Source organism: Musca autumnalis, unplaced genomic scaffold (assembly GCF_047663935.1).
Source record: "Musca autumnalis isolate F117 unplaced genomic scaffold, ASM4766393v1 scaffold_2, whole genome shotgun sequence".
NCBI classification, from domain to species: domain Eukaryota; kingdom Metazoa; phylum Arthropoda; class Insecta; order Diptera; family Muscidae; genus Musca; species Musca autumnalis.
The window spans coordinates 92622249-92649265 of NW_027411755.1; the positions used below are offsets into that span (position 1 = coordinate 92622249).

The window sequence follows — 27017 nt, forward strand, 5'->3', positions numbered from 1 at the left end:
AGTAGTTGTCTGTTAACGGTGTAAAATATAATTTTGATATTACAAAAGGTATACAAGATATCACAAAATATACCTACCATGAATATTTTTCGCAATACCCCAAAAACATGAAACCGCGTTCATCATATATTTGATAGAAATGCCAACATTTGGGAGATGAAAGATCTTCGTTAAACGGGCACAGTGGGCTTTTTGAATTGGCTAAAAATGAACAAACGGCATTTCTCTAGAAGTTATAGTTTGGAAGAAAATCGGCGCTGGCGAAGGCGCCCCAGTGGCGAAGCCGCCCCATGTTACCATACATACCCTCTTTAGGCCAAAGGCTGAGGTTTTATACCCTCGGGTAATTTGTGCACATCGAGGTCAAATCCTCATTAGTTTGGTATTATTTGAGTTAATTTCAGGTTTATTAATGCGTGCTTTATTTGAATATTTAGCCTCAATTCCAGATTTTAATGATATACGAGGAGAACTAGAAAAGTTTCTGGCCTAACAATGAAAATGCGAATATTTACAATCAAAAATAGTACTATTATTTTCTTTCTTAAGTATCCTCCAGCATGATTTATACACTTTTCATGCACTCAACCAATTATTGAAGCACCTCCAAAACATGGTTTTTCAACGCTTCTACAGCATCTTCTGGCGATTGCTACTATTTTCGGGCTCTTTCGCATAGTTTCATGATTCGTCACCTGGATTCATTTTTATTATTTTTTTTTAAATTTCTTGCGCCGATCATCGCGGGATCCAACGAGAAAATCCACTTTTTTGCCTTTGTTAGTTGGTGAAATAAATGCCCAAGGATGCCTCTATCTTACGGTATATAACATGGCTATCTTGCATTATCCGTTCACCGTTCCGTTTTTGGACCCCCTCACCACCTTCGTTTTGTTGGCGAGTGTCGGCCACTATTGAATTTATTAGGCCAGTTTTTCATAATGCTATAGGATGGTCCTTTATCGAAATACAAAGATTTGATATGATCGATGCACTCTTGTCGTGATTATCCACGAAGAGAGTTGTGAAAAATGATCGGACGAGAATATTCACAAGTAAATTCCATTTTTTTTGCAAGTTGATTTTTTCAAGTCACTTTAAATAACAAAACGCATGATCGTATGTCAAAGTGTTCTTAGTACGTTTAGGCTATAAACTGTCAAACTTTCCACAAAAAAAAATGTCAAATGGCGTCTGACAGCACTAAGTGATGCTTAGCCCAGAAACTTTTCTAGTTCCCCTCGTAACAGAGTTCTATCATCCGCATACATGAATAAGCTTCCATATAGACTTTAATTGGATATATCGTTTAGAAATATAGTAACAACAAGGCTCGAATATGCTATCTTGAGGAATTCCATGTTTTACTGCTTTCAAGAGAGCTTCGCAAAAGTTTACCTTGAATACCAAAATAAAACACTTTTTGGCCACACAATTTCTTTACGAAGCACTGTAAGTAATATTGTGCTCTAAAGTATTTCAAAAAAATTTGACCCACTGAACTGAACGATTGGCCACGCTGCTTGTCATAGAAAGAATATCACCATCTATATATAAGTCTGTGGGCCAACGTATACAACTTGAGACGAACATAGATATCTTCTTTAGGTAGAATGAGAGTATACTGTTCACGGGTAAATATAATTTTAGAACAGTAATTTATTTAAACTAAGGACAAGGTTCAGTTTAACGGAGTGGAGTCAAATTGTAGGGCTGACCCTTTTAAAGCTTAAAAGTTCTGCAAGCGCGAAATATTATGGGGGAGTGATGTCAAAGAAAACGGTATAGGCGGAAACACATAAGCTGGATGACATTTTTATATATATAATTGTTCCACAAACATCCCATTCGGGACAAGGGAGACTTCTCTGACATTTTTTGCTTAAGTTATTTCTGTTAAAAGAAAAAAAAAAACACCGGAAATCATTTAAATTAGGTCATACTTTTACTTTTTTCTTATACAGCCCTTGACTTAGGCGAAAATATCATGCCGCCTATGTATCTTCACATTACAGTAAGCATAAAGGTTCTTCCCCACAAGAAAAATATAACCCCCACAAAACTCTTGAAAAGCGTTTCGGAATATCGAGTAGTCAATGTCAAATACAAATGTATTCTCACTGTTGTTCATGCTAAAATGGTTAAAATTTTTTTATCATTTAACATCATAGAAAAGCGAATTCGACTTCCTAGAATGGCCCTACTTGAATGATAGAAATTTGATGATATCTGATGACTGGACCAGTGATACATTATTTTCAGCTATAAATGGTCCCTTCCCTTTTCCTGATTCCAGAGAAATCGGTAAGTGTTTTATAACTGAAACATGCAGACAATGGCTAAATGTTGTTTTTTTTATAATACAACAGCTCGAGAAGCTGGTAATGCTGATTTTATACAACCGAGTCTAGGACCATTACAACCGAATTTAGATGACATCGATTTAACGTTTGCAGGTTTGTTAATAAAAAAATATGATTTCTACTACATACACACGTCTTATTTGAGTATTCAATATGTCGCTCAAAATCTTCGTTACTTCTTTTGACATTTTGATATACCAAATCCTTTCGCTGCTAAAATTTGTTTGACTTAAATAATACTTTTCTCACATTAGAGTTATTAAATTCACGTTTACCTCCAGTGCCGGAAGAGGGTTCTGATGAAATTATTAAGAATGTTGATTATAACTTTTCATCAATGATGGGTAATTGTTCTGAGTTGCATTTATTTTGAATTGTTGCAAACATTGATTGTTTTTTATAGGATCGGAACAAATGGAATCTACAAATATGATGGATGTATCCTCATCAAACGTTGTTGGCAATATGGCAAATATCAGCGAAGATGCTAATATGATGGAATTGAATACCCCTCTAAACACCTTGGGTTACTCCGATCTTGAACAACAGTTTGTGGCGCGTGGTGCCAACAATAATGTTCAAATGCTTGCGTCAACGGACAATCGAACAAATCAAACAGCTTTACAAACATTGAACACAGAATATGGCATTATGAGCAACACACAAAATTCCAGCGCACTCATACCTCAAGGAAACTCCCAAACGCAACAACAACAACATCAGCAGCAACAAATTGAAACCTATGATAATTCAGGTGGTGCTAGTGGGACAACAAGTTCTTTAGGATTGGTGGACAGTAGTAACGTAATTACTAGTAGTAGTAGCAGCAGCAGTATAATAGGAGGACGCCAAAGCAACAGTAACACTAATGATTTCCCCGTTAAAAAAGGACGTATATCAAAAAGTTCCCAACGACCGTTTAGGTAAGTCCAAAATAATTATAATAATAACACATGTTATTCCCTTAATTAATTCCACTTTAGACGTGAACCCCACAATTACGACAAAGCCCAGCCAACAATGCATCAGACTAACATCTACCAGCAAATGTTGGCCGAACATCAAAAGATGCTCATGACTAATAATTCTCTTCAACTTCAAGCTACGGCCTATCAGCCAACAAACCAACAAAGGCAACAGGCACTTCAAAGTGGTGCCGGCAACACTTTTACACAATCACCCCAACAGTATACTACGAATTTATTGAACAACTCTACGAATTTTGTTTCTGCGGAAAATGTGGCCGTTAACAGTGGTAATGCTAATAGCGGTTTAGTAACGGGAAATAGTTCTATCAACTCAAATTCCAATATACATAGTGGAAGTTACGGAATGATAAACACATCAGCCGCGCAAATGAGCGGAAGCACTCAGTCAAACAGTAGCAACTTACTGCATAATATAAAAATCGAGGGAACATCGCCAGAAGTTCGAAATATGTACAATTTAACTCAAACCTCGGACAATTTTGTAAGCAGTAATCAATATAAGCCCTATACACATACAGGCAGTTTCAAGAAGTCCGCATCTACGGGTACATATATAAATGTACGTGGTTCGGCGCCAAGCAATCAGCATTACTACATGCCACAGCAGGGACAGAATACTGCAGGAAATAGTCCTGGGGCACCTATGCACGCACAATCATTACCACCGACATTAGGGTTGCATTTGCCCAATATGACGAATGCCCTTCTAACACAGCAACAAACGCAATCGCTGCAACATCCTGCACAATTGTCACCAACAAATATGCAACAACCCCAACAACAACAATCTAGTCATCGTATTTTACCTCCACAATTGAATATGGGCCAACAAGCTCAACAGGCATCTACTCAAACAAATCTTCAAAACATATTATCCTCCCACACACAACAACAGCCTTCAATTGGTCAGGCTATAGCAGCAAGTAATACAATGCCAAAAGAAATTTATCGTTCAAATAGCTTGCCACTGAATGTTACGCTGGCGAAAATTGATCCACGTCTAGGACAACACGAGGGAAACTTTGCTGTACCCAAAAGTCATATAGTCAAGGCTAACAAAACCCGATCTCGTAGTAATTCAATACATCAACATATGATGCAGTCTTCCACATCAACAAGTGTTTCCAATCCAATGGTGGGTATCAGTGGAACCAGCGGATCTGGAGCAGGTGTTGTAAACAGTAATTATCTTGGTATGGGGTTAAATGCTCAATTGCAAAGCGCCACAAGTGACCCCATGCTAAACAGCGCATTGGCACAACTTTTAACGACAAGTAAGTAAACATAAAAGTAAAAAAAGTGTCCATATTTTTGATTTTGAATAATACAATACAAAATTTTGCTTAACATAATTCATTTTTCTATTAAGATTCTCGGGTATCGTCGTTAAGTAAGCAGCAAAGTGTATCGACAAGTGCCATATCCACAGCGCAAAACAGCGTAAATCAACAGACGCCACTAACAATGCCAACACCCCAAATGAACGTACAAAACAAAGGAAGCCCTCGGCCAGGAACAGGGCCCAAAACGAATGTGTATATGGCGCCATCGCAGCAACAACAGTCTATACCATCTCCACCCTCACCTACTGTAGTCAATAGTTCAGTGTCAATTTTGCAGCAACAGCAACAATGTAAACAGCAGCTAGTTCAACAACAGCAACAACAACATCTGCATCATCAGAATGTACATAAATCACCCAAAAAATCCACTTCATTGCCAGCACCTGTTGCACCGTCAATGCTTAGTAGTCCCCCTGCCAGTAAAGTAAGTTAATAAATGAAAAAAAACACTCCAATAACAATTGCTTTATTTTTTTAAACTCTTTCTTGTTTAGATGTTAAGTTTTCCCCTGACGGCAAGTTCACAAAATACTTGCTCAGCCAATATAAGTTTGTCTCCAGAATCATTTCATGATCAAGATTCTCCTCTGTCGCCTACTCATAGTTTGAAATATCCACGCGAAAGCCAACGGAGAGCTGGTCATATTCATGCCGAACAAAAGAGACGTTACAACATTAAAAATGGGTTTGATCAACTGCACGATCTTATACCGCAGCTTCAACAAAATAATGCCAAGGTTTGGTTGTACCTTTACCATGCAAATTCATTTGATATTCCATTCCAAAATTAATTGCAGTTAAGTAAGGCAGCAATGTTGCAGAAAGGAGCCGAGCATATCAAACACTTGCGAAACGAACGGAATATACTTAAAGAACGTATGGATGCTTTGCGCATGGAACGTGATGCATTAAACAATTCTCTGACGTACGTTATATTTGGTATAAATAGGTTTTGATAGTGATAAAAATGTTTTTGCTTTCTCTCCACAGTCACCTGCACTCAAGTTTACCAGCCAATGGAGCCCCAGTTACGCGACAGGGTACCGAACATGTCCGGCAGTTATATGAGCAGTATGTGCGTGCACGTACGCAAGAAAATTGGAAGTTTTGGATTGTAAGTTAATACATTATATAATTGAACTGCAAATATCAATTTATTTGAAGAAAAGGAAATGCAATATAGAATAATAATTTGTATTTCGTATGATCCTGAGTGCATTGTTGATTTTATTGATTTTCAAAATACAATTAAGTAGTGATAATTATTTATTTTAGCTTGGTCTTATCTTGGAACCATTATTATCATCTTATACATCAACTGTGTCCAGCGCAAGCCTTGATGAATTGAGACGTACAGCTTTCCTATGGGTGGACCAACACTGTTCTCTAATTGATCTTAGACCTGGTAAGAATAAATAATATATTGTATACCGTTGAACGTATATGTAAAATGTAGAGGAAGTTGAAGTTCTTATTTTTGATTGGGAAGCGTATTGGTGTTGTTTTTAATTGGAACCAAAAATATCAGACTGTGCTCGAACAGTAATAAAAAACAAAAGCAGATCTCGGCTTTGGATATGAAATTGCATCCTAAGCAACATAAAGAATATTTTGTTGTGGTATGCTAACTTCTTGATGGAATCTCCATTTTTAGCAGCCTTCCTTATTTACATCTTTTGAGGGTTTAGTTGTCTATTCATAGATAAAAAGTATGTATAAAATGTACAAAAAGTAGAAAACGTCAAAACAAAAGGCTGGGGAGTATGAACAAACTAAATAACCCATCATTATTTCAAGGATGGTTGGGTTGGGTTCAATAAAGGACGCTTATTCGCTCCCAACACTTGCTCAGAGAACTTCTGGTCCATTATGCTCACCTCAAATTTCTAAAAACATACGATATAGTACGACTTCTTCCGTATTCGTCCCAAATTTGCCAAATTGCCTGTAAAATCATATTATGCATCTACAATCAGCAAAAACGTATGGATATTACAAGCCGATATATGGTCAGATCATTCTTGAAAATCTGGTATGTTCCAGTGAAAAAGTTATGTTAGAACAAGTAAAAATATATCAAACGGCTTTGCCGACTCGCCCTGTTTAAATTGAAACACTTTTTTTTCGACAAAGTCAATTTTGGAGTAGGTCTTATTTTCGGAGACATTCCTTTCGATAGATATCGCGCCCACAAGTCATTTCAATTGGTCACCTTTTAATTTAGAGCTTTTGGACCATTATATCAGGAAACATGGACTTGTCCACCAAAAACATAATGTCGCTGTAAACAGTACCACAAGGAGTACCTTCGGTAAAAATTAGAGCGCACAACAGGCCTGCCCTGGCTTACGTGTATGTCTTAAATCGATCCTCTTTTCAACCTAACCTAACCTATAACAATTATTTTGTTTAGAGTGCTGTATTGACCGGCTCTAATGTGCGATTGGCACGAAAATCAAGACTGTAGTCCATATCACTTCAAACAAATCTGCTACAATTATATCTCTAAAAAACCATGTTTAATACACAGACAACAAATCTCTTTTTCAGCTGTTTCCAATAAATTGAAGTACCTTTCAATGAAGACCGATATTTTGTCTGATCCACCGTCTACACTTCGAGATGAAGTTGAAAAGGCAGTCAACAATACAAGTGGTCAACATCCGAATTTACATGGAACCTAGGATTTAGTAGTTAGTAAATAGTTTTTGTTTTTACTATACAACTAAGTTTTTTTGTTATTTTTTTTTTGTTTTGTTTTTATTTTATTTTGATTGTATACTTCATAGGAAATAGCTATTAAGAAGAAAAGGCAAGTGATATAATCAAGCGATTTTTGAAAACGTAAATTCTTTTAATTTTAATGTCATCGTTTCTATCTTCATTAGTTTTGTCTTTAATTAAAAAATTAATATACTACATATATATACGTTTTGTAAATGTGTATACAAACTTGTACAAATTGTTTATTTTTGTATTCAATGATAAATGGGTAACACAAATAAAGCCCATTAACAACATAAAATGTGCCTAAATTGTAACTCTAGTTAATCTAAAAAAAAAGAAAATTGTAATAATAAAAAAATTATAAAGCTTCTTATATATGTCGAGTTTTCTTCTTTACGTTAAAAAAACACACACACAATTTTTTTAATGTTTTATGATATATTTTTCATGTATTTATTAACCTTAAAACTATAAAGCTTAATTTAGTTTATGAATTCTTTTGCTAATTCGTAAAAAAACAGATCATATTTTTCATTTATTCCATTTATAAATATTAAGGCAGAATTACTTTAAAGCATGTTTGTTTCTTTGTGTTTTGTTTAGTTTTTTTATTATTAGTTCGACTTTACACAACCCTTACAAAAATCAGTTATAATAAAAATAATTGCATTTATTTAAAAATGGACCTTTTGTTCTCTTCTAGTTGGACTTTTGTATCTTAATTACAAATATCATTTGTTACTTAGAATAAAACATACATTAATGGACATGATTTTTTGTATGATGAGTAATCATACTGAGTGTTAATACAGCACAGTAAGATTTAGCACCGTTCTCATATTAATGTCTCTGTAATTTCAGACTTAAAACAAGCGGTGACAACAAGATGTGCTTAACAAGAAATATCGTTGTGGTTTCTTCGAAATTCAACCCTAAAACTTATCCCTGTTTAAAATTCCATTTGTATACTCTTTAATGGGAAATTTCACCTTAGTGTAAAAACAGAATATGTGCTTTTTTACAAGTCCGTTTTAACCAGAGATAAGGATATAAAAACTACTCTTTCAGCAACACTCTGAACAAAGGGGGAATTTAATTGGTCTGGAGCAAGACATATTGAATGGCATCGTGGTATTCCAAGAATTTTCTTTATGTTGTGAGGTAAATTAATTCTACTACAAAAGGGTTTTGTGATTTTATATCGAACAGCTAGAATGATAACGCTACCTATTCAATATGCCTTGGTTTGGAATCATAAAATAAAAAAGCTATTGTATTAAAATCAAAATACCTTTCTAAAGAAAAACGGGGCCGTTAAGGCCTAGGTACATAAGCTGCCTCGTCTGCTTGCCTTGCTTCCTTCTGAAAAAGACAAATATTAATATGTTCGTATTTGGTTTTTTTATTCTATGGAGTAAACGACTACAAGCTTTACAAGTGGTACCATATGGTACCACCGCAGGGATTGGGTTAATAAGGCAAAATTAAAAGAAAAACGGACAGAATTTGATGTTTTGTGAGTAAAATATACAAAAAATGTCTAAAAATTACCATTTCGGGAGGGGCCCGGGCCTCCTCCTGGCTACGTCGGTGATCTTGCGCAGAAACTTAGCACTGATGTCTGGATAGCTCTTTGCAAAAGTTCGTCCAAGTAGTTATTTTATTTTTTGGGTAGTCAAATTTCAATCGCCAACTTAATAGATTAAGATTTTGCAACAGTGTACATTAAAAAATACTTTTATAATAATAACTGAAACAACGCAGTTTTATGACGTTTCGAAAGTCAGCCATTGGCTCAATGATATGGTTGGACCATATCATACCGAAAATGTTGCTGTTATGGTCAGCGATTTGAACTGCAGATCTGCGTGTAAGGCGAACGTGCTTACGACTGCACCACGGTGGCTCCCAGATTAAAAAAGGACAAAAAACAAAACCCATAAATATTACCTGTCTAACATATGTCGGCCAAAAAGATTTTAGGGCTAGTCGTCTGTCTCTGGCTGAGAAGGGCTAGTAAAATGACTCGATTCGAAAAAATTTATCCGTTTTTCTATTCCCAAAGCTGAAAATCATAATGGAAAGGAAATGTTTTGTATATTCCCGAAAAATTGACAGTCAAAAATGATAGTGTGTTAAGCTTTATCCCGACTATTTTATAATTTTCTTATGAATCTTCTTCTTCTTCTCTTCATCACTTCTTTAATTTAATTTTTTAAACATTTATTTTTAATGTATGTAATTTTTATCCTTTGAGAACATTTTATTGATTTGCAATTATTGCGAAGAAATCCCGTACAACCCCAGGATTTTTGGAAACCTTTCCCATTCAACATCCCTTATTTGTACGTGTGCCTGCTAGCATAAGTAAAGTTAATCGCTGCCTATATTTTCTTAAAAAAAAACAACTTGAAGTCAAAAACTCCAAACAGTGTGCATATTTCCAATGACTTCCTTTTAATTATGTCCGTAAAGTTTTAATTTGTTTTTGGTAATTGTAATTGTTTTCAGGTTTATATTAACGAATATTAATGGCACCAAACTAAAACTACGAACATGCAAGGAATGAAAACAAAAAAAATTAATTGTTTCTTTTCGTTTTTTAATTCACTGGAATTAAACTATATTGCCTTAATGTCTTGTGCCACCACTTATTCTGTTTTAATTGCTATATTGCAAGTATTGCTCACATAATCAATAGTTATTTATCATTGGGAATACACCCACAAACATACAACTAATTTTAATGGACACATTTTGTATGAACTGGTGTTAAGATTGTGTAATTGACCTCAGCAAATGAATGACATTGAAATACCTTTGTGAGTTTATTATTTCGAGGTTACAAAATTGATTTATTTTATTTAAATTTGAATTCCTGAATCACACTCCGTTGAGTATAACTTGTTATTCCTTAAAAACAGATCTCAAAGGCCAGTCAGGTTGGTCAGCAATTCGTTTATACCCATCCACACCAAATGTGAATAATAATACGATTATGAAATTCACAGTGTTTTGTGTTTCAAAAATTAGTTTTGTAAACCTTTTTGAGCAATTTTTCGGGTATTCAATAAGCATTCAACTGTTCTTCGTGTTTGTTTCTTAACAAATAACAAATTTATTAAAATAAGATCCTTTTCAGATAAAACGCTTAGGGTAATGTTAGAAAATTAACAATTTCCGCACACAAGGCATTAACATATTATGGGGTCGATTATGCATTGCCACTAAACTTGAGTTGCGTTGTCAATTGCAGAGCGACTGAGATGAAATGTTGTATTATTTATGTCAACCCATGGCACAATTACCAGGTAGATGCATCAGGCAACAACTACAACAAACAACAGTTCAGTACTGTGAGATGTCAAAAATGTTTTGCTACAAAATTTCATTAGGCAAGTATTAATACACGCATTATTACAAAAATACATCAAAAATTCACAATTTTTCATTTAATTTTTTTTATGTTTTCAATTATAACAACTTTATTGACAGCTTGCAGTACTTCAGCTGGACTGATGCAGGTACCTTGTATGATTGTGCCATGTGTCCCCACCCAACTGGATGGCCGATAAACACACAATTCGCAAAAAAACTATTTTAAAATCATAAGTTCAGTGGAATTATTTTTTGATGATAAAGAAATGTACATTCCAATCCATTGGAATTGCCATCTGCACTGTAAGTTGATGCCCATGTTGGAAAGATCTGTATAATCAGTAAATTATTTTAGGTTTATTGCGTATTTTCGATGATGCCGTAGTTTACATTGTGGAAACGTTTAAGGATGACTTCAAAGTAAGATACAGATCAACAGCAATATCCCCACTTTTAAAAGTGTGCGCTGCGTTGAGATTTTTTGCGGAGGGAAGTTTCCAAATGTCCATTGGCAATGATTACAAGAATTACATGGCTCAATCTACATTGTTGAACGTATTGAAGGAAGTTGTTCACTTGATAGAGGATAAATTGTGCCAAAATTGATCGTTTCGAAGTGGACGGAGGAGGAAAAAAGACAAAATAAAAACCATTTTTATTCAGAAACGAAATTCCTTGGTGTAGCCAATGGCGTCGAAGTTTCTTTTATTTTGAGCCATTTTCTTCTTCAGCTTAGCTTTAAAGTGAATCCAGACTCTCTGCCACAGTCCGAAGCGGGCCTCCACGCTTCATCTGCTGTCTCTTTGGTTTCACCAAAAACACGAACTCCTCGGCCAAAGCTTGGATTTGCACTCAACTTATCAAATAATATTTCAAACTGTTGTTTTTTCGTTATTTTCACCATATTTCTGATACACAAAATAATTAATGATACATTGCCCCAATGGGTTAGAATGATTGTAAAGTTGATTAATAAACAAAATTGTTAAGAAAATGTTAATTTTCCTTTCTATTTTACTTGTTGTTTCTTCGAAAATGTTCACTGCAACTAAAAAAAGGTGATTGCTGAAAAATAGCCGCTTCGTCAACGGAGATTCGCAACTTCAGTTGAATGTTGCCATACATAAAGTAATTTTGGCAACTGGCAACGATAATCGACCCCTATATAAGTTTTAATTTCGGTCCTTTCCATAAACACATATGTACATACATATCTACATACATACATGTCTGATTTCCGAAACGCAAGAAAAATGCGTTCAGTTATTCCTCATGCAACAAAGCAACTGACGTTTCGGAAGTCAGTCCCTATGTATGTATGTACATTTTCGATGTCATTCATTTGCTAAATCAATGAACTTGCGGAGATTCCCTAAAACTCTTAATACATAAAATTTTACTTGTCAACGAATATCTATAATATGATTGCTTCTAGAAAATATCTTTTAAGTATGTACGTATGAATGTTCATAAAAATGTGAAATAATAAAATAACAACAAATTTTCAGATATACATACATTCTTATAGAGATTATGGTGCATTTACACAAAGTAAAAAAATGTAAAAGTTTTGAATAGGTATAAATTTGAAAGTAAATAGACTCAGGTATAATTTCAAATCTTGATTTGGTTCGTGTTTCTTCATAATGCTTAGCAATAATTGTAAATTGTTGTTGTTTTGTTTGTACATTCAGCAAAGTAAATTAATTAGTAATTTCTTTGTTTTCTTTTGCTTAGTTAGTTTTCTTCTTGTCCTTATATTCTATAGGTAAAGAATTGTTTTAAGAATAGACGTAGATGTAGACGACGTAGTTGATTCAAAACCATGCGTTTAATTGTGATTGGTCCATTACATTGCTAATTGAAACAGCTATGTAACCTTTTTAGCCCATTTCAAATCATCATCGCGTGGTTTCATACCTGTCATAAATTCTATAAGGCACTCTAGCGTCGACCAAAACCTGGAAATAAATAGCAAGGAAATTGTTATAAATGTAATATATTAATATAGTATTAAATTTAAATTAACGGTATCAACAAATATTGAGTCCAATCCCATGGCAGCAGTTTCTTTCATACCGGATTGACCCGAAATCAAAGCTGTCAACCCAGCGTCAAAACTATGCGTCTACGTAGGTTCTTTGCTGCTACAACAACAAATAGTGCGCTTTAGGTCTTTAGATTTGTAGTGAGATCTCTAATTCAATGCTTTTAACTAACGACCAATGCTCAGTTTGTCACATCCGCATCCACCATACACAACCTTCGGTGAGATGTTATAGATGTCGGGAGTGGGTGCATCTCAAGGGTTGTTCTGTACTCGTCCATGTAAGGGACTGCACACACAGCCCCCAGTGAGTCGTCGTCATCTGAATACACGACTTAACATCAGTCGTTGTTGTTTCAATCCCCGAAAATGCATACTTTTTGCAATTTAATTGCAAAGGATTCCGTGGTAAAATCGAGGAAATTGCGGCGGCACAGGAAACCAAGCTCAACAACGACTGCAGCTTACAGCGTTGTAAGGTGGAGGAATAGCTCTCCTATTGCATCAGTCTGTTCAATACAGACCTATCTCGTTTGCTCCTGGCTCTAATGACCTGTTCATGGAATGCTTGCCGAAGTAGAGTAGCTAAACATATACATACATTCCGCCGATAAATATCTGTACTTCAGGTTATAGGTCAAACACTAGCCCGCTTTTGCAAGGTCTGGCCGTCTGGCCATGGGCGACATGGGTGAATTGTACAGACCGATATAGCTTTCGTCGCCCATAGCAAAGACCCTTGAGGTTTTAATTCTCCCCAGCGTCAGAAATAGCTATCCAGTTCCCGACTATAAGCATGGGTTCCGTAAGCAACATAGCACGACAACAGCACTGCACGCAAGCCGTGTGACAGAACAGTGATGGTGACGCTTGACTTATCAAAAGCCTTTGATACTGCGAATCACTCCACGCTGTTTGAGAACATCGAGCGGACTATCCTCCGGATAAGTTTGAAACGTTAGATAATCAATTATATGTGTGGACACCAGTACGTGGAATTTAGGAACAAGACCATCAACTACTCCAAGATTCTAGGGGTCACATTCGATAGCATGTTCACGTCTGCGATAAGCTAAGATGTAGGAACAAGGTCCTCAAATCCATAGCCAGCAGCACTTGGAGTGCAGATAAAGAAACCTTGTCGACCACATATATATTGTACCAGTGTGGTCCGCGAATATATGTGCAACGCGATGGAAAAATTCAACCTGTCAGATTCTACTAAGCCAGTCAATAATATGGTCATTGGTAAGGTGTTCCTACCAATGTTCTTCGGGAGCCTTTGAACAGCTAAGCTTTAGTCGATTGGGGGGTTCTTGTCCTTTCACGAAAAACAAGTAGACATTCATTCAAATCTGTTATTGTTTCAGTACATATAGTACAAGTTCCTTGTAAATCATTTAAACATTGGGCAAATGGAGGAGTAGTTCGTGCTAACGCCATTGTATATATCAAAAAGAATATTGGTGATATAAAACATATGATACATGAAAAATGCATAAATTTTGCATATGCAAAAAATTATATGTGCATATGCAATATTTATGCATTTTGTATATTTTCGTATGCAACAAATATTTTAATAATAGGTACATAAATGTTTGTTTGTAAAATTTTCATGTTTAAAATGCTCTTCAGACAAATCAATAAAATTGAGAAATGTATGATTTAACTGAAAATGCTTATGATAATTAATTTCTAATCCAAATAGTATGTGGAATAATTTTAAAACTAAAGGATTCGAACTATTTTTGTTTTACTTACAAACTTGATTCAATTTTGAAAACCCACCTAGCACATAGGTTTCAATCAACAAATTTTTGGCCAAAACCCTATTTTTTAAGTTTCGAAATTTTAATTTTTTTTGCACAGAATAATAAAAAGCACATCAAGTCATCTGAAAATAATTAGTTTTTGTAAATAACGTTAATATTCGTTGATTGGCGCAGTACCAAAGTTGACACTTTTTTATGTAAAAATAAAACAGACTTTGTGCTGTAAAATATACAATTTTTGTTGTATTGCGTCGCTGCATAAATATACAGAAGTGAGACCAAAGTTATTCAGCCTTATCATGAACGGCAATTCCCCGTGAATTTTTTCCCTTTCCCCCTTCGGCTTATCATGGAGAAGGTCGGAAGGGAAAAAATCCGCCAAGTGTGAAAAATAGCTATCACAATCGAAAGGGAGAGCGAAAAATGTTTGTGAAAAAATTCGCAAATAAATTGATGGGGAATTGGGCAAAAATATTAATAAAAACATCATATTTTGCAATATTTAAAACAAAAATTACTTTAAACACGCTTCTTAAATACAATGCTACAATTTTAATGCATTTAATTATTGATAAAATAGGTATTTTTCTATGAATCTCAATTTTTATTTCCACATGAATAGGCTCGAATGCAAAGTAAACAAAAAATGCGCACACACACATGAAAGCACCACCACAGATTTACTGTGTAGAGTTGCCAAATTTGTTGTTATCGCTTAATTTTTTTATGGGAAAGCAAAAAATGTGTATGTCTTACGAACATCCCCAAACAGCCCACAGAAAACTACAGCATGGCAACACTAAAAGTTATCTAAGGTTTTATCTTTTTTGTTTATCTCTTTTTCGCCATTTTTTCATCTCCCCCATGGACTACGATAAGGCGAAAAGGTGAAAGGGAAAATTGTTTCACTTGCGAAATTTTTCACTAGTGAAAATCCATGATAAGGCTGATTATGAATCGGGAAGCTGTTAATGAGTACTTTCATAATATTTACAAAAAGAACGATGAAATTTGTAAAATTACCGTAATAAAATCAATGTTTTTATATACAGTCGAAATCGTTTATAACGTCGTCGTTTATAACGTCATATGGCTTATAACGTCGAAATCCAAAAGTCCCGAATTTCTGCCCTTTATATTCCACACAGATAAATATCGCTTATAACGCCGTCGCTTATAACGTCGATTTTTGTGAAATATCTGAATTTTGCTATCGGTTATAACGTCGAACCATACAAAAAAGACACATTTTTGTTTTATGTATAAATTTCCAAACTCAAACAACAAAATACCAAACATATGCGCAACATGTTCGAAGATGGGGTTGGAGAACTGAATAACGACTCCCACGGAGGCGCTCTCAAATCAATGAAGCTTGAATTTTTGCCACCTAATGTCACATTTGTTTTCAACCCATGGACCAAGGTGTATTAAAAACACATTGCCGGAATCGGAAAATATCCACTATCCTGGCAAGAATAAAAAAGCATCAAAGTGCGAAATTAAATGTGTTGGATGTCGTGTTATTGTTAGATGAAGCGTGAAAAAATGTAACGTCATCTGCCATTGCTAAATGTTTTCATCATGCGCGATTGTCAATGGTCCTTTAAACGATTCTGAAGACATTTTAATTTTATTGTCTTCATTCTCATTTCTCCCTGCACGTAGAAGATATTGATGAATAAGTAGCCATTGACGACAATGTTTTCAACGACGACATAATATTGGAAGATGAAGACAATTCTAATGAAGAAATTGAGGATACTACAGAAACAGAATTTCAATTACCGTCGGTGTCATAGACGTGTCTAGCTATGAAACACTTCAAAAATTTATTTACACAGAAGAACTTAGATCTGAGTTAAATTAAAAACTTTTGTTGGAATTCAAAAGCACAAACAAAAATAACTGATTATTTTAAAGATAATCAGATAACCATGTCCCATATTTACGTAATATATCTTCTGAAGAATATATTTAATATAGTTATTTTTTATTATTTTGTTTTTAAGTCATTCATAGGTATGTATATACAGTCGAAATCGCTTATAACGTCGTCGTTAATAACGTCATATCGCTTATAGCGACGAAATCCAAAAGTCCCGAATTTCTGCCCTTTATATTCCACACAAATAAATATCGCTTATAACGTCATCGCATATAACGTCATATCGGCTGTAACGTCGGTTTTTTGTGAAATATTTGAATTTTGCTATCGGTTATAACGTCGAATCATACGAAGAAGAAAATTTTCTCTCAACAATTTGTTGTATGTATATTTTTCAAACTCAAACAACAAAAATACCAAACATATACACAAAATGTTCGAAGATGGCGGTTTTAAGTCAAGCCTTAATTTTTGCCACCCAATGTCACATCTGTTTTACAAACCATGAACCGCATTTCCGGATCGTCAAATATCCACTATCCTGGCTAGAATAAAAAAGGGTCAAAGTACGAAATTAAATGTGTTGGATGCCTTGTTATTGTTAGATGAATCATGGAGAAATGTAACGTCTTCTCTCATTGGTAATTGTTTTCATCATGCGGGAATGGTCCTTTGAACGATCCTGAAGACATTTATCTTCATTCTAATTTCTCCCAACACTTGGAAGATATTGATTAATTAGTTGCCATCGATGACAAAGTTTTCACATCTGTCATGTATAATGACGATGATATAATGTTGGAAGTTTTAGATGGATGCAATTCTAACGAAGAAATCGCCGATAATACAGAGATAGAATTTCAAATGCCGTCAGTTTCTTCTTTATTTACTCAAAAGATGTTACAAAGAAAAATGTGTTTTGGACACCCTTTTAAAACTAAGATCTGAATTAGATTTAAAACTTATGTTGGAATTAAAAAGCACAAACTAAAATAACAGGCTATTAGAAATAGAACCATATCCTATTTTAACGTGATATATCTGCTGAAGAATGAATTTAATATCGTTATTTTTTAGTTTTTAGTCAGTTATTTTTATGTATATAGAATAAAAAAGTAAAATTTTTTATTGATTTTATTTATTTACTTCATAAAACAACGTACTTGTACCCAAAAGTCACTATACATAATATAATTTTACCTCTTTTATAAATATCGTTTATAACGACTATCGCTTATAGCGTCCGATTTTGGCCGGTCCCTTGACCGACGTTATAAGCGATTTCGACTGTAGATGAAAAAGTAATAAAACAGCGTATTTGTACCCAAAAGTCACTATACATAATAAAATTTCACCCCTTTTTTAAGTATCGTTTATAACGACTATCGCTTATAGCGTCCGATTTTTGTCGGTCCCTTGACCGACGTTATAAGCGATTTCGACTGTATATTAAAAATTATGTTTTACAAATATTTTTTAAATATACTTAAACTTTTAAAAAAATGTCCAAATATGTCCACCTCCAAATTGAAAGATAGCAGGGGGTCTGTACTAATAAATTGAGAAGTCAAATCGTGCTCAAATTTGCCACAGTTAAAACAAAGTGGATTTTTATACCCTCCACCATAGTATGGAGGGTATATTAAGTTTGTTTTTCCGTTTGTAACGCATCGAAATACTCATTTGCGATCCTATAAAGTATATATATTCTTGATCAGGGCAAAATTCTAAGTCGATCTGAGCACGTCCGTCCGTCCGTCTGTGGTAATCACTCTAGCATCCACAAAAATGGAGATAGGACGCTAAAATTTTGGGAAAATGCGTCTTTTGTTTGCAGGCAGGTCAAGTTCGAAGATGGGCTATATCGGTCCACGTTTTGGTATAGCCCCCATATAACGGTACCCCCCGATTTACGGTATTTTGACGTTTTTAGCTACATTTTCAGACTGATTTGGCTATAATTTGACATTTAGGGTTCTTAAGTGTCAATAAACATATATAACAAAACTTGTGGACATAGGTCCACGTTTTGGTATAGCCCCCATATAACGGTACCCCCCGATTTGCGATATTTTGACGTTTTTAGCTACATTTTTAGACCGATTTAGCTATAATTTGACATTTAGGGTTCCTAAATATCAATAAACTTATACAACAAAAGTTGTGGACATAGGTCCACGTTTTGGTATAGCCCCCATATAACGGTACCCCCCGATTTGCGGTATTTTGACGTTTTTAGCTACATTTTTAGACCGATTTAGCTATAATTTGACATTTAGGGTTCTTAAGTATCAATAAACATATATAACAAAAGTTGTGGACATAGGTCCACGTTTTGGTATAGCCCCCCATATAACGGTACCCCCCGATATACGGTATTTTGACGTTTTTAGCTACATTATCAGACCGATGTAGCTATAATTTGACATTTAGGGTTCTTAAGTGTTAATAAACTTATATATTAGAAGTTGTGGACATAGGTCCACGTTTTGGTATAGCCCCCATATAACGGTACCCCCCGATTTGCGGTATTTTGACGATCTTAGCTACATTTTCAGACCAATTTAGCTATAATTTGACATTTAGGGTTCTTAAGTATCAATAAACTTATGTGACAAAAGTTGTGGACATAGGTCCACGTTTTGGTATAGCCCCCATATAACGGTACCCCCCGATTTACGGTATTTTGACGTTTTTAGCTACATTTTCAGACCGATATAGCTATAATTTGACATTTAGGGTTCTTAAGTGTAACTAAACTTATATAACAAAAGCTGTGGACCTAGGTCCACGTTTTGTTATAGCCCCCATATAACGGTACCCCCGATTTACGGCATTTTGACGTTTTTATCTACATTTTCAGACCGATTTAGCTATCAATTGACATTTAGAGTTCTTAAATGTCAATAAACTTATATAACTAGTGGACATAGATCCATGTTTTGGATCAGCCCCCATATAACGTAACGTTTGGATCAGCTACCATATAACGATTTCAGGTATTTTGAGAATTTTACCAACAAGTTTTAACCGAATTATATGTAATTTGAACATTTGACATTTGAAATTCTTAGTGGTCACCACACCTCTCCACCAAAAATTGTCAAGAAAGCCCCCATATAACGGTACCTCCCAATTTTCAGTAATTTGATGATTTTAGCTACAATATTAAACCGAACTAGCAGTAATTTGACATTTGAAGTTCTTAGTGGTCACAACACCTCTTCATCAAAAATTGTCAACATAGGTCCATGTTCGGATGTAGCTCCCATGTAACGGTACCTCCCAATTTTCAGTGATTTGGCAATTTTAGCTACAATTTTTAACAGAACTAACTGTAATTTGACATTTGAAGGTTGTAGTGGTCACCACACATCTGCATCAACAATTTTCAACATAGGCCCAATTCCCGATTTTCGGTACTTTGAGGATTTTACTTAAAATGTTTAACAAACGTAGGTCCATGTTTTTGTATAGCCCCAAAACAAACCTCCCGATTTTCCGTACCTTAGCTTTATTTTTTGGACGAACTTTCTGTAATTTGAAATTTAAAAGTCAACAATAATTCTGCAACAAAAATTGTTCATTTAAGTTCATATTTTCGTATAGCCCAGATACCTCCGAACTAGCTGTTAATGACATTTGAAGTTTCCACGTTATGTACCGATTTTCGATATTTTGAGGATTCTAGCTAAATTTTTTAACCGAATTAGGAGTTATTTGACATTAAAGGCTCCCATCAAAAACTGTCAACATAGGCCCATGTTTTATTAAAACCCCTATATAACAGTACCTCCCAATTTCTAGCCCACCAAAAATTGTCAACAGTTAGATATAGGCACCATAAAAAAGGGCCTCCCGAATGAAGCATTTTATGTACATTATCTGACATTTTAACGTACTCACTTAAAGTTGGGGACAGGAATGAATATTTTATGGTGGAGGGTATGAAAAGTTCGGCCCGGCGAACTTAATGCTTTTTTACTTGTTCTATTTTAAGATGGGAGAATTTTTTGTAAATACCTGTTGTGACTGTACGTAGTATCCAATTGAAATAGAACGGTAATACGCACATCTATCAACCGATTTTCCTTCAAATTCATATTTAAGGGTTTCAGAGTGTAGAAAACAAGTATGTATAATTTTTTTGAAAATAGGTCCATTTTTTGTAATAGCTCCCACATAAAAGTACTGTCCGATTTTAGATATTTTGTGGATTTTAGCGAAACTTTATGACCGATCCGGCTGAAATTTGGTATTTTGACCTCTTGGAAGATATGAATCCTTCGTACCAAACATTATTAACATAGGTCAATGTTTTGGTTTAGACCCCACACAACTGGACCACCCTGTTCAACAAATTTTTGCAGTTTTTGGTCATTTTGGTCGATAAAACGTAAGAATTGCTGTTTGTACACATTCATTATAAATAATAATTAATTTAAATACAAAATGGACGTTGAAATAGTTTTGGCCAGAAAATTTGGATTTGGGACCATTGTGCCTACCCTGTGGGGACGAAAATTCCAATTGTCGCAATTTAAGTAGTCCAGAACTAGTTCTAATCAGTACTAGTACAAATATTGGCCCCTAAGTAATGCGAAGGGAACCAATTGTCACCTTTTTATCCCCAAGTAAACGAGGAGGCGTCAGTTGCGACATAATTAACTTAACTTAAACGACGAGTTGTATAAATAATTCACATTTACATTTTCTTCATAACTTTAATATAAATGAAGCATCCAATAACAGAAGCTAGTGTTGATGGAATGAATATCTTTGTTCATATTATTCATATTGTTCTGGTATAAAAAAGGAATACGACGGAAATATGCAAATCGCCCTCTTCTTGTCTCTACCCGCTAGCAATTCCAATTGTCGCAATTTAAATAGTCCTAAACTAGAGGTAAGTGGTACTAGTTCACAATTGACCCATAAGTAATGCGAAGGGAACCAATTGACACCTATATATCCCCAAGTAAACGACGATGCGTCAGTTGTGTGACTATTTCCCACCACTTTTTTTTATAAATAAACTGGTATATGACTGTAAACCTGGAACTAGTACAATACCACCTACAGGTAATGCATAGAGTGTCAATTGGTTACCTCCTATGGCATCCCCATGTTAAAATTTACAGTTGATTGCACTGTGAGGGGTCAGAAGTGGAACTAGTTACTGTAACGCTGAGAATCGACGAGTTTCCGATGCCGAACTAGCCCATCGCCCAAGCGGGTAGTTTCAATTCAATTTAAATAAAGGCAGTTAATTTTTATTCATTGATTTTTGGTAAAACACTATGAAATATAATTGATATTACAATATATAACTAGGGTCATTTGCAAATTGTCTACGGTTAAATGTGGCCGTTTTTCTGAAAACATAATTTTGTAAGTCGAAAAGCTTAGTTCGACGTCGCAAGTCATTAGCGCAAATTTGTATTTCATAATCAGCCCTATTCTGAACATTCGAAAAGCAAGCAAAAGGAGATGAATCATTGCTCCCTCTCTTTGTAAAATGTTACTGAATTCGGACTAGAAGCAAGTTTGCCAAAAAATATTGAAATCGATTTAAGGCATTAGGTGCACCGTTTTCTTAAACCATTTTTAAGGAAAAATATCAGTACGCGCAAATATGGAGATCAAAGGCTGGGGGGCGAACAATTCTTTTTGGCGATGACAGTCGATGAAGATAATATTACGATCCCGGAAGGACAGTTATGCCGTAGTAGTTCGTGCTGACGCCATTGTATATATCAACAAGAATTTTGTGGTATTAGACAAAAAGGTTAAAAATTACAACATATAGCACCATTTTGGAAAGGTCAAACTGTGAGCTAAAATCTGGCTTAAATTAAATGGGACCCCATATTGGGCCCTGTTAATGCGAAAGTTTCCTGATCTGGTCACCCTAATTATTTATTCTAAATTTCGAAGGCACCCACAAGCTTTGTCTGTATGGGTGTTACTCTTTCACTCAACATGTCCGTTTGTGTCCTTTCTGTGGCTTTGCATTGTTTCTTTTGCTAAAATAAATTCACTTGTTACCAATCTATCAACCACTATTGTTGTCAATTCGGGAAGCGCTATTCAAATTCCCAAATTTGAATATCAATAAAGAACCAATATTGTTATTTTCCATAAACTGCTACGCTCGTGTTTTATTCCTTTTTCTTCCACTCCTGCCAAAACTGCATACGAGAGGAAAATATTTCGAATTCCTAGAAATATTTTTCTATCTAAAACAGCAGTAAATCCAGCAATTTCTTCCCTCCAGAAATACCCACTACCGGCATTTTCAGGCCCATTTCCGACTTTTTGAGGGTTTTATGGAAAAATCCGGGTCCAAAAATCAGTTTTTGGGTTATATCACCTGACCACTTAAAACTATTCATATGACCACTTTTTAGATAGGTATTTCCATAAGCTTTCCAATGATACCTTTCGGGTCCGTCCCCCAAGAAAATTATACATTTCCGTGATCAGCGCAACAATATCTAACTCTGGAAAAAAATGTCAGAAAAATCGGAGAGTTTTTACTAAACTAAAGTTAAGCCAAAAATTCTTTAAGAGAAGTTTCTGAATGTTGTGTTTTTTCGTAGTGTAATGTGGTAGGGACAAACTAGGTAGGTCAAACGATGGGGTCTGGTAATAGAAATTCGGCGCTACCAAGCCTAAGCTAAGGATGGGTAATGACGCACATGCGCTCGTAACATCTGAGATATATTTCCGGTGGTAGAATTTCAGACAAAGTCAGACAATTTTGTAAAGGTCTAAAATATAAAACTATAATTTTGCAAAAAAAATCTTAGGTTGTATCCTATATGCCGATTTATTCCGAAGTGACAAACATTTTAAAGACAATTAGATCTTATGACAGGAAGTACACACTGCCACCATTCTATTGAATGTCATATACATATGTATATGTATTCGGTTATTACCAAACTCTTGCGTTTAAATTCTGCTCTGAGTTTTAATATTTTTTTATTTTGCCTTCGAAATTTTGATTTGACTTCGAATTAAACCGTGAGTTTCGAATATTTTTGAAAACAAATTGCATAAACCTATATTTTGACATGTTCTCTTTTGAAATAAAAATATAAAACTCTCTTATTAAAAGTGCAAAAATCGACTTTTTCCCCTAAAAACCTGTCCAAATTACTATGGTGGAGGGTATAAAAGCTGAAAAGCCCTTCGCCGCTGGTAGCGATCAGTACTACTTGCAATGACGCAATGACTATGGTTTTTTTAATCAAAAAAAATTTTGGCCAAAACTATTTTTGGAGGTTTCAAAAATATATTTTTTGCGCAGAACAATAAAACCCCCAGTTGTTCAATAAATAGCTATTGTCTACTTTGACATAGTTATGTAACTAGTTACTCATTGATCCTAGTTACTTTACATCCCAAAATGGCACACAAAGTATCCTATAGCTTGGTTTTGTCAATGGAAATGGGTTCCCCTGCCTATCATGTCAATTCCCTAGTTACATGTAATGCGGCGTGTAATATATTGACTATTTTACCGATTTCATTGGTTTTCCCCATTTTGTAAAGCTAAGTAAATTTTCTTCTTGATAGATGTAAATAATTACGCAGTTGGGTGTCTTCTACGCAGCCTAGAGCACGAGGACAAACATTTTCCCGTTATTTAATGCTATAACTTAACTATTTGTTACCCGATTTTTAAAAATTATGGCTTGTTCGAAAGACATGATTTTCACCTTTTAAATAAAAAATACGCTGTAAAAGTCCATGGACTCCCACAAAACTGAATATATGCATCAGAACCCAGGCAAAAAAATTTTTTCAACTATTGTAGCACAGTATAATTAAAAAAGAACGAGAACATTTGTAAAATTAGCGCGGTATAATCAATGTTTTTATGTATATTGAAAATTATTTTTTACAAATAATTTTTAAATATATTTTAAGTTAAAAAAATACCAAATATGACCTCCGCCAAATCGATTTGGGAAGCTAGGAGGGGGTCTATACTAACAAATTTGGTAGCTATTTCTTGTCACTTTATATTAATTTTTAATGAATTTTACCTTTTAAAATTATTCTCCGTGCAGAGATATTTCGGGGAAATATTATTGATTGTCCTTATTATTCTCTGTAATAATATGACGATTCCACCAATGGCATGAATACTCCAGACTTCAGCAATCAAAAATTTTTTAAAAATCCTCAAATGGGTGAATATCAGTTTAAAAAACTAGAGCTCAAATAACTATGGTTTCTTTGCTAAAATGAGTCCGAACGGCGTGTCCTAAGACCCCACTTTTAGGGAAGTTTTACAAAGGCTGAAATGTGCACATTGGTTTACGTTTTGCCCCTCGTTTAAATTGAAACTTAAAATTAAAATATATTTTTCAAACAAAAAAATTTACCTCAGTTTCTCCAATGGCCAATTCAACCAGCCGGTTGTTATGCAAAAATAAGTTTCATGCGGTGCTACATGGTGTATGCGATGGTGCTTTCGAGGTAATACGATATGGTAATTTTGCAAAAATAGCACCCACTTCGGTAGTCCCCAATAGGTATGAGACCATTTGTGAATCTGCAAAAAACAATGTATTATTACCGTAACTCATCACAGTGTTGGCCTTCAAGACATAACATACCTGATTGGTCATGGCAACAAAAATCGAACATAGAAATAAGTATGCTATCCAACCAAAATCCTGCTGGATGTCACTGTGAGATTTTGTATTAAAGCAATAAGCCAAAAATCCCAATATGGGTATGCTGACCATAAAATTATCACCATTTGTTTCAATGAAGTCGTGACGTGTTATCGATGTCGGATCCAAGTGATGTTCACGAAAAGGCCGTAAAAAGTTCTAAAAAACAATCAACAGTTTTAAATACCATTCAATATCAGCAATTGCCATGTACCTTTCCAATGATAGGAAGTTCTACAGAACCCCATGTGTCGGCCGCCCAATGGACAAGGCCAGATCCAAAATCTGCTGTAATAATGCCGCATAAGGCCGATATACACGTCACAACTATTCGATCAAAATGAAAATGTTTTAAAATCAAAATAAAATCGATAATCATTAAAGCAATGCAGGTATAGACGCAAATAAATTCCTGAGCACGTTTTCCTGAAACACAAACATAGTAGATTAAAAAAGTGGAAATAAGAGAAACCAGGGGATCCTGGATTCATCATGAATAAATAATCCCATGAATAAAGTTATCCATATGTACCTGGACTGTATAGCTGGGCCAACTCTTGTGCACCTTTATGTTGTGGACCCCAACGTGGTGATGATTTCTCGGTAAATGTTTGTTCCAACGCAGAATTCCCATTCGGATCATCTTCGTGCATTGAATTTTCTAATATCTCCTGGTCACTTTTTAGAGACATCTGGAAAGATAAAGAAATGACAAATAAATTTTATTGCAAAAATAATTCACTTTTGATCTTCCGTCAGCCGATGTGGCTTTGAACTTTCACGAAGGATAATAAATCATAAAAGTAAAATAAATTTCAATATGAAGACTCTAAACGTATTGTGGAAACTAAACACCTGGTGTTGTCTCCATCACCATGTGAAGTAAGCATGTGCTTCTGAAACACATACCATTTCTGAAAGGTGGTGTGAGTTAAAACCTAAACAACTTTTTTTTACAGAAACTACATTTTTCATTTACAATATTTAACACCTGTACGTCGTATTAATAATTCCCATTGTAAGGATTTCATTGAACTACCATAAACTACGTACAAGGGCTAGACGCATTTCTATCCAAAGACCAATAATACTGATGTAATCATATGTATGTTTGTATAGACATTCGTTATGGTAGTTCTAAAAAATCGATGTCGGATTTTTTTATGCCGCACCCCCTAAAGTGTTTAGTTTTGTTAGATTTTAGATTACCAAGTTTTAGGACAATCAGAATATGTTAACACGTGTCACTGGGGCCTCAAAGTTTCTTTAGTAACTTCCCAGCAAACCAAATATCGGATGTCCGACACATCTGAACAATTTCGGAAGCAAAATCGTTCAGATTTCTATACGATTATTCGTAGGGGAATTCGTTCAGATTTCGTTCTGTTTTCGGAGAGAATGTCGGAAGTAAATTTGCGTTCGAATATACCAATGTTTTTCTTTCGATTTCGGTATGAATTCGGATCGATATGTCGGAAACAAATTTCCCTTCGTACAATTTTTTATTTTTTTTTCAAATATAAATGCAAAATGTTTTTTTTTTTCAAAATAGTCTGGCTTAATCCCAATGTTGTTGTTTTAATATTTTAAAACAACTAATTTATTGGTGGAGAAAGTTTGGCATTGTTCGCCAAAGGGTAAGGCAGGGAATCTGTGGCGAGAATCGAAACTAGTCTTCCCTGATAGACTCAACACATCGTACACAAAGTTTACATTGTTCTACTATAACTACAAAATGATAACAACCCACTAAACAATTTTTGTCGAGGGCTCCGATATTAGATTCTTTTACGAGGTTTTCAGAAAATTTACGG

At 34.9% G+C, this 27017-nt stretch overlaps 2 protein-coding genes across 34 annotated transcripts in view; one reads left to right on the forward strand and one right to left on the reverse strand.

Annotated features, from left to right (window-relative positions):
- Mondo (MLX interacting protein mondo) overlaps positions 1-7795 on the forward strand; it is a 101555-nt gene extending 93760 nt beyond the window's left edge. For 21 of the 29 annotated variants that reach the window (XM_073968313.1, XM_073968319.1, XM_073968309.1 and 18 more), the window contains exons 6-16: positions 2172-2304; positions 2370-2456; positions 2618-2707; positions 2767-3286; positions 3347-4626; positions 4722-5119; positions 5190-5432; positions 5493-5620; positions 5686-5809; positions 5971-6100; positions 7246-7795. In XM_073968313.1, coding sequence (XP_073824414.1) covers positions 2172-2304; positions 2370-2456; positions 2618-2707; positions 2767-3286; positions 3347-4626; positions 4722-5119; positions 5190-5432; positions 5493-5620; positions 5686-5809; positions 5971-6100; positions 7246-7379 — 3267 coding nt within the window. In that variant the 3' untranslated portion in view covers positions 7380-7795. The remainder of the gene's footprint in view (positions 1-2171; positions 2305-2369; positions 2457-2617; positions 2708-2766; positions 3287-3346; positions 4627-4721; positions 5120-5189; positions 5433-5492; positions 5621-5685; positions 5810-5970; positions 6101-7245) is intronic. The other 8 variants (XM_073968336.1, XM_073968332.1, XM_073968335.1 and 5 more) reach the window with 1 other exon arrangement.
- Positions 7796-9644: 1849 nt separating this feature from the next.
- Kua (Plasmanylethanolamine desaturase Kua) overlaps positions 9645-27017 on the reverse strand; it is a 54219-nt gene continuing 36846 nt past the window's right edge. For all 5 annotated transcript variants that reach the window (XM_073968343.1, XM_073968342.1, XM_073968340.1 and 2 more), the window contains 5 exons: positions 25736-25895; positions 25418-25629; positions 25144-25362; positions 24910-25079; positions 9645-12761 (listed from right to left, as the gene is read on the reverse strand). In XM_073968343.1, the coding sequence (XP_073824444.1) occupies positions 12671-12761; positions 24910-25079; positions 25144-25362; positions 25418-25629; positions 25736-25895 (852 nt within the window). In that variant the 3' untranslated portion in view covers positions 9645-12670. The remainder of the gene's footprint in view (positions 12762-24909; positions 25080-25143; positions 25363-25417; positions 25630-25735; positions 25896-27017) is intronic.